Genomic DNA, 9124 nt, shown 5'->3' on the forward strand with positions numbered 1-9124 from the left:
CAGGAAGGTGTGGTGTATTATGAGCTTCTAAAACCAGGTGAAACCGTTAATACTGATAGCTACCAACAACAAATAATCAATTTGAAGCACGCTTTGATCGTGAAATGACCAGAATGTTCCAGAAGACACAGCAAAGTAATTTTGCTTCATGATAACACACCATCACACACTTCAAAACCAGTTAAAGACATGTTAAAAGATCTTGCCTGGGAAGTATTAACTCACCCGCTGTATTCACCAGACCTTGCTCCTTCAGATTACCACTTGTTCTGATAGATGGCACATGCACTTTCTGAGCAGCACTTCAAAACATACAAAGAAGTGGAAAATTGGGTCTGTGAATGGTTTGCCTCAAAACAAGAAAAGTTCTATTGGGATGGTATCCACAAATTACCTAAAGATGGGGGAAATGTGTAGCTAGCGATGGACATTACTTTGAATGAAGCACTTTTGATGTTTCTCTTGAAATTATTGTGTTTCCTTTGATTACAAAATCTGCATTATTAACCAATACACCTAGTAGTCCCATTTGTTAATTTTTTCCCTTGCCCTAGGAGATGTATCTGTAAATATATTGCTATGAGAGATATCTGAGATTTTGATGCCTATGGTTACTTCTAGGATTTTTATGGTTTCACAACTTATATTTAAGTCTTTTATCCATTTTGAGTTTATTCTTGTGTATGTTGTAAGTTTTTAGTCGAGTTTCCTTTTTTTTTTTTTTTTGCATGTTATCTGGCCAATTTTCCCAATTCCATTTATTGTAGAGACTGCCTTTACTCTATTATATGCTCTTGTTTGCTTTGTCAAATATTAATTGAGCATAATGGCTTGGGTCGATTTCTGGGTTCTCTGTCCTGTTGCATGGATCTGTATGCTTGTTCTTGTGCCAGTATCAGGCTGTTTTGATTACAGTGGCTTTGTAATATAGTTTGATATCTGGTATTTTGATCCCTCCAACTTTTTTCTTCTTTCTCAAGATTACTGAGGCTATTCAGGTTTTTTTTTTTGTTCCATATATATTTTTGGAATATTTGTTTTAGATCTGTGAAATATTCCATTGGCATTTTAATAGGAATTGTGTTGAACCTATAGTTTGCTTTGGGTAGTTTGGACATTTTAATGATGTTAAGTCTTCCAATCCATGAACATGGTATATGCTTCCACTTGTTTGTATCTTCCTCTATTTCTTTTTATAGTGTCCTATAGTTTTCCAAATACAGTCTTTTACCTCCTTGGTTAGGTTTATTCCTAAGTACCTTATTGTTTTTGGATTTTTTTTTTGCAGTGGTATATGAGATTTTTTTTTAGTTTCCTTTTCTGAGAGAGTTCATTATTGTTGTATAAAATGCCATCAAGTTCTGTGTGTTAATTTTGTATGCTGCTGCTTTTCCAAATTTATGTATTAAATCTGGTAGTTTTTTGGTGGGGTCTTTAGTGTTTTCTATGTATAGTATCATGTCATCTGTGAATAATGAGTTTTAATTCCTCCTTTCCAGTTTGGATACCTTTTATGTTTTCTTCTTGTCTGATCCCTGTGGCTAGGACTTCCAGTGCTATCTTGAATAAGAGTGGTGAAAGCAGATTATTATTGACGTTAATGACAGTGCTTTTCATCAGGGTCCTGCTAAATATGATATTTATTCTATGTAATTTTTAAAAGTCAAATTAATAGGAGGTATCACCTATTCCTCACTTGCTGAGTTTTATTCTGATTCCATGTTGAATTTGATCAATTGATTTGTTGGTCTGTGGAGATGACCATGTTGTTCTGTTAATGTAAAGGATTACAGTGAGATTTCCTAAAGACAGACTTTCTTAACATTTCTGCTTTTTCCCCAATTTATTTATTAATACTGGATTTGATTGCTAATGTTTTAGTTAACATTTTTATTTATAAGTGAGATTGGCTTATGATTTTCTTTCATTTAATTCTTTGCTTTTGTTTCGGAATTATGCTTGCCTTATAAACTGTGTTGAAGCAGTTTAAATTTTTTTTTTAATTGGAAAAACTGTTTAAATTTCAACTACTTAAACAGAAACTAGTTTTTTGCTAAAGATTTAGTGGAGTTTGTCCATAAATATCATTTAGAAAATGGCTGTTTCTTGGTATTTTTATTTCTTCAACTTTAGTAAAGGTATCAGAAATAAATATGAATTTCTTTAATACTTGTTGAATAAATATTCTCTTGACAAGGTTCTGGGAAATGACTTACTATATAGAACTACTATATTAACAGAGTTAATTTTTAGTCAGAGAAGCATTATTATCTTAGGGAATTCACCAGGATTGGAATTAGTTTGGAAGAGAAATACATGGAAATTTGTCTTCATGGATAGATTTTCCTCATAGGAGGATACTGTTCAATAGTAATCTAAATTCAAAGGTAACATTTTAAGAAAAATGTTAATTTGTGTAATTATAATTTGTATCATTGAGTACACTGTTTGGCATAATTACTGTGTGTAAAAAGACCAAAGTCCAAAGGTAACCATTTCTTAAATGTGTTTAAGCTGTGGATTATTTTTACTGTTTTCTTTTTTAAAGCTTATTATGTGATTTCAATTAATTATAATTACCTAATAGACAAATAATATTTATTTGTTTTAGCTCTTTCCCCCTTTTAAAAAATTTAAATATAAATTTATTTTTTATGTTTGAGAAGTTATAGTTACTTTAATTTCAATAAAACTGATTCAGTATATCTATCCACATTTTCCTTTTTAATTCAACATCTTTAAGCATTCATAAAACAATGGGTATATTATAGAAGTAATTGTACATCTGAGTATAATTCTAGGATTTATATGATAAAACAGTGGTTCGAAACCAAGGGCAGTTTTGTCCCTAGGGAACATTTGGCAATGTCTGAATAATTTTTAGTTGTCACAGTGAGGTCTTGGGGGGGAAGCCACTATCATCTAGACTAGAGGTGGGGAACGTCTGACCCGCGGACCTCATAAGGCCCTCAAAATCATTTGGTCTGGCCCTGCCATGGTGTTAGGGATGAGTTAATTAAATGTTTGACCAACTATGGCAGGCTAATTTTTAAGTTGATAATTTTGTATGGCCCGTGAATGGTGTTACAAATATCCAAATGGCCCTTGGCAGAAAAAAAGTTCCCCCATCCTTGATCTAGGGTAGAGGCCAGAGATGCTAGTAAACATTCTGCAGTGCACAGGATAGCCTCCCACAGCAAAGAATGATCTGTCCCAAAATGCTAGTGGTGCTGAGGTTGAGATACCCTGTCATAAAAGGAATGATCCTATCTAATAAAGAGGGAATTGACCCTCACGCCGTCGCAAAGATGGTGGCGCCCACAGCCAATAAGGAGGGAATATGCTAATTGACTGCCATGCCCTCAAAGATGGCAGCGCCCACAGCCACAAGATGGCAGCGCCCAGTCCTCTTAACCCTGCTGGATGGCAGGTGCCTGGGGGCGGGCGCGGCCGCTCTGCCCGCCTGCCTCCGGAGTCCCCAGTCCCCTCAGCCCCCCAGCTGCCCAGGGCCGCCCGAGGCACATGCAAGCCTCAGATGGCAGCTGCCCAGCTGCTCAGGGCCGCCCGAGGCTCAGGTAACCAGGGCCAGCCGAGGCTTGGGCTGCTGGCAGTGGCAGCAGCAGAGGTGTGATGGGGCGTCGCCTTCCCCTGATGGCCAGGTTGCCTCCCGCTCCTGAGGGCTCCCAGAATGTGAGAGGGGGCAGGCCGGGCTGAGGGATCCCCCCCTCCAGGGCCTCTAGTATATACATAAATATGCATACACAATATAAAAAGGTCTTCTCAGACGGATGCTTTTTTTTCAGCAACCCAGTTTACAGTGTCCTTATGCAAAGTGTATGACGAGTATTCTGCTCTTGACATGTAGTGAGACATTTAAAACAAAATACCTAGTTTGAGATTAAGCTTGTAAATCAGAGTTATTGCTCATTCTTACTTTTCCACTGTTAGGAAATTCACAAAGAAACTAGGAATAAATTAAATTATATGTTTATGGCTACCTAGAAATTGTAACTGAGAAGGAATAGAATGTAGTAAATTCTTAGCTGAAGTACTCTATCTCCTTTATCTTTCATTTATATTCCTGATTTAATATTAAAGCTTTGAATATAAAATTATTTCTTTTGATAGTTTTCTGAGTAGTTGCTAAGTTACTCATGTGTAAGTCTTTATATATATTTTTAAATATTTTTTATTGATTTTTAGAGAGAGAAGAAGGGAGAGGGAGAGAGAGATAGAAACATTAATGATGAGAGAGAATCATTGATCTGCTGCTTTCTGCACACCCCCTACTGGGAATTGAGTGTGCAATCGGGCATGTGCCCTTGACTAGAATCGAACCCGGGACCATTCAGTCTGAAGGCTGATGCTCTATCTACTGAGACAAACCAGCTAGAGCAAGGCTTTTTATATTTTAAAAATTGCCTAAAATACTAGAATTTTAGAGCCAAAGGAGACTCAGGTTGTTTAATTCAATTTCCTCATTTACAACCAATAAAAAAATTCATCTTTAGAGAGGTGAAGTGATCTGATCCTGTGTCATATAACTTGTTAGTGCCACATCTTGGACTAGAACCCACAGCTTCTGATTTCTAGTTGTATATTCTTTCAGAGTGAGGGAAAGTTATTAATCACACTGGATTCTCTTTGAATCTTTAATTTCTTTGAAACTAGGGATATTGAAACTGTTAAATTGTTACTTCCTTAAAAAGAAACTTCCTGTATAGGTTTAAAATGAATTTTAGTATGTATCTTTATAAATCTTGTGTTTAATTTAATTTTAATTTATAAATGATATGCTAGTTTAAACATGAATACTTCAAATTTTTCACAGGCAACGACACCTCCAAATCAAGGACGTCCAGATTCTCCTGTCTATGCTAATCTACAAGAGCTGAAAATATCCCAGTCTACTCTCCCCCCACTTCCTGGGAGCCCAGCAATTCAAATTAATGGAGAATGGGAAACTCATAAAGATACTTCGGGGCGTAGTTATTACTATAACAGAGGAACACAGGAAAGAACTTGGAAACCCCCTCGATGGACTCGAGATACAAGCATTAGCAAAGATTTCCAAAATCCAGGAGATCAAGAGGTATGAGTAATCAAGGAGTTGACCAGTGAGTTACAAAACTTCCTTTTATTTTTAATCATTCAGAGCAAAAGGAGTGAATAGGTTTGTGTCTTGGTATTGAAATGGTAGTGCACTTGAAATCTCTAAAATATCAAATCGTCTTTGCAGGTTTTATTATGTTAATGCTAGTTACTGTCTAATCTCTAACTAGTAGACAGAAGCTAACCTTGTAGTGTGCTTACTAGTTGCAGAATTAACTGGATTAAAGTTGTGTAGTGTCAATGGTTTCCCTCATGTGCACATGTGCTAGATGATAGTTCAATCACTGTTACTGCCCATGCAGTGACGTTTTTTTTTAAGAAAAGGAAGGAAAAAAAAATGATGTGGCTTAGTCAAATACACCAAAACAAATATTTAACTGATTAAAACTGATACTTTATTGGTTTGGTATGCCACCAGGATATTTCTCAGTTTCTGACAGTTAGAGGTACAAGATCACTTTTTATTTATATGTAAGGGAGATAAGTATAATCTAGTGCTCTGCTACAAATGAGCCATCCAGTAAGTCTCACAGTTTATTTCAAAATCATTATTTTCTCTGACAGGTGTTCATACTATCTTTCCCCTGCACCCTTAGTTTCACCTTTCCCCACACTTCTTGAAGGGTGGTGCAGTGAATTGGCCAGCTGTATTTTGAGAAATACTTACCTCGGAGGTTTGTAGAGATTCCTTGGGACTGTCTAGATATGCAGGAAAAGCTTCAGTAGGGTTGATAAAAGGGTGTTAAATCCTGCTGTTCAATAAACTGGGGCTCTGCACTTGCATAGGACACCCTGCCCTTATAAAAAGCAGCTGGCTTGTATAATAAAAACGTATCATCAGGAGCTAGAAAAATCAGGTAACACCTCTTGTATTTAACTGAATCTAAAAGCTTTTTGTAGTTAATAACCCCTCTTCTGTCCTGTGTTTTAGTTGGTTATTAATAGCTCTGGTTTGGTGGTAAATTGTACTTTTAGTGTTTAAGAATGAGATTGAGAATAGTGAGAGAAATTGTTTCTGGTTGTTGTAATAAAAAAATGTTAGAAAAACTATTTGAATTGTAGACCTAGAAAAATTTGAAAATAAATTATCCTGTGTATCAACAATAAAGTAAAATCTTGTAATTTGGGAGATTGGGGAAAGGGCTAAATTATAGAATAATTTAAAGGAATTTTAAAGTACACACAAGAAGTTTTAATATGTTTTTTTAGCTTTCAATTTCATTAAATAAAAGAGTGTTTTGTATATCAGAGTCTCAGCTTACAAATTGTATAAAAATAGATATTTTCAAAGTGGCTGGGTCATATTTTCTGGTTCTTGGGAAAGGTTGTGCATGGGAGGCAAAGTTGAGACTTTGTTAAAATGTCTATATTCTGCTCTCATATTTAATTGCTAGTTTGCCTGAATGTAGAATTCTGGTTGGAAATCATTTTTTTTCTTACATTTGCAAGGCATTTTGAACTTTATGGCAGGCGGGATCATCTGCTTATTGGTGAGTCCCCAATGTTAGAACCATTAGCTCTTTCCTTTTAGACCAGTGGTTCTCAGCCTTCTAGCCCTTTAAATACAGTTCCTCATGTTGTGACCCAACCATAAAATTATTTTCGTTGCTACTTCATAACTGTAATGTTGCTACTGTTATGAATCATAATGTAAATATCTGATATGCAGGATGGTCTTAGGCGACCCTTGTGAAAGGGTTGTTCGACCACCAAAGGGGTCGTGACCCACAGTTTGAGAACCGCTGTTTTAGACTAATCGGTTTCCACAGAAGTCTTAAAACCTTCTATGTAGAAAGTCAGGGCTGCCAGGATCTTGGTAGTTAGCATTCAGTTTGCATATAATCCCTTAGTCCCTCTTTCTGTTGGTATCCATGTCCTAATTATGTTGTCTGAGTTGTCTTCCAACTAAGAATTGTACTGTTTTTCTCTCTTGAGAAGGAATAAATACCTATACTTCTGCTGAGATAAGGAAGAGGTGCACTCCCAGCAGCCAGTTAGTATCCCTGCTTTCAGCCCCAATTCCAGGAATACCGTCAGTTCCTGAGCCATTTGAAGATTCTTCTCTATAAATTTATTGGATTTCATCTTCCCTTCCCAACTTCATTCCCTACTCCCACCAGTTTAGATTCTGCTTTCTTGTTCATCTGTGTCTCAACTTCCAGAGTGTTGTGACTGTTGGCTCTTCTTTATTTTCCCTCTTCTTGTGGGTTTAGGACTTTTAAAGGATATCTCACCATTTTTATTTTAGTGGGGTTTGATACAGAGCAAGTGTTCCATCTTAACTTAGAGACATTATTTTAGTGGTCACTCTAGAACAGCGGCTCTCAACCTGTGGGTCGAGACCCCTTTGGGGGTCGAACAACCCTTTCACAGGGGTCGCCTAAGACCATCAGAAAACACATATATAATTACATATTGTTTTTGTGATTAATCACTATGCTTTAATTATGTTCAATTTGTAACAATGAAAATACATCCTGCATATCAGATATTTACATTACGATTCAAAGCAGTAGCAAAATTACAGTTATGAAGTAGCAATGAAAATAATTTTATGGTTGGGGGTCACCACAACATGAGGAACTGTATTAAAGGGTCGCGGCATTAGGAAGGTTGAGAACCACTCCTCTAGAACAAAGGTTCTCAACTAGGGACAGTTCTGCTCAGGGAGGGGTTGTGGGGTGTGAGGTGTGGGGTTAGAGGTTAGTGGAGACAGTTTTGGTTGTTACAGGTGGGAGACTGCTACTGGCCTCTAGTGGTTGGAGACCAGAGATGCTGTTGAATAGCTTATGATACACAAGAAAACTCTCACAGAGTTATCAATCTGGTCTTAAATGTTAGTAGTGTTGCTTTTGCTTCTTGCTCCTTAAAGCTGTACAAGGACTATACATGTTGTTGTGCTATTGTTGTCTTATATTTTATTTTATTTTTGTCTTTATTCTTGTTGTACATGGTCACTCTTAAAATTAATCCTCATATTTACTACCACTTTTATCACATTTCTTTACATAAATTAGATTATCTGGATAACTTTCCTACCATTTTAAGTACATACTTTTTTAAAAAAAATATATTTTATTGATTTTTTACAGAGAGGAAGGGAGAGAGACAGAGAGTTAGAAACATCGATGAGAGAGAAACATCGATCAGCTGCCTCCTGCACACTTCCTACTGGAGATGTGCCCGCAACCAAGGTACATGCCCTTGACCAGAATCGAACCCGGGACCTTTCAGTCCGCAGGCCGATGCTCTATCCACTGAGCCAAACCGGTTACAGCTTAAGTACATACTTTTAAATGTCCTTTGTGAGGATCTGTTCATGAGAGAATTTTAGTTTTTATTTATCTGGAAATTTATTTATTTTATCCTTATATTTAAAGAATGTCTTTATCAGGTATATAGATCTAAGTTGAATATTTACTTGTTTGTTTTTTTCTAATTTATTAAAGATTTTACTCTCATGTTCCTTGCTTCCATGGTTGATGATAAAAATTCATCTGTCAGTCTGATTGTCATTTCTTGCTGACAACTTTTAAGATATTCTATCTATAATTTCACTATGATGTGATAAGGTGAAGGTATCTTTTCTGTTTCCTGCCAGGGCTTTGTTGGAATCCCTGAATTTTAGGAGTCCTATCTTTGATCAGTTGTGGAAAACTCATAGCCATTAACTCTATAAAGCTAGTGTCTCATTTTCTCTTCTCATTCTGGAAATTTGAGTAGATGAATGTTTAGTCTGTTCATTCTGTTTGTCATGTCTCTTGATTTCCCTTATATTTAAAAATGTTATCTCTATGTCTCTCTGCTTCATTCTCAATAATTTTCAAGATGTATTTTCTGTTTACTATTTTCCTCTGGATGCCACAACAACTACATTTTTTTTTCTTTTTTAAAATTTTTTATTTATTAATAAAAATGTTTCTATGTCTCTCTGCTTCATTCTCAATAATTTTCAAGATGTATTTTCTGTTTACTATTTTCCTCTGGATGCCACAACAACAACTACTTTTTT

General features: G+C 36.1%; 1 protein-coding gene across 11 annotated transcripts in view; it reads left to right on the forward strand.

Moving 5' to 3' along the window:
- ARHGAP12 (Rho GTPase activating protein 12) overlaps window positions 1-9124 on the forward strand; it is a 164874-nt gene that overhangs the window by 63573 nt on the left and 92177 nt on the right. For 9 of the 11 annotated variants that reach the window (XM_014547967.1, XM_014547968.1, XM_014547965.1 and 6 more), the window contains one exon: window positions 4832-5092. In XM_014547967.1, the coding sequence (XP_014403453.1) occupies window positions 4832-5092 (261 nt within the window). Of the gene's footprint in view, window positions 1-4831; window positions 5118-6561; window positions 6603-9124 lie in introns of those variants that run through there. The other 2 variants (XM_014547970.1, XM_014547971.1) reach the window with 2 other exon arrangements.

Source organism: Myotis brandtii, unplaced genomic scaffold (genome assembly GCF_000412655.1).
Source record: "Myotis brandtii unplaced genomic scaffold, ASM41265v1 scaffold49, whole genome shotgun sequence".
Lineage (NCBI taxonomy): Eukaryota > Metazoa > Chordata > Mammalia > Chiroptera > Vespertilionidae > Myotis > Myotis brandtii.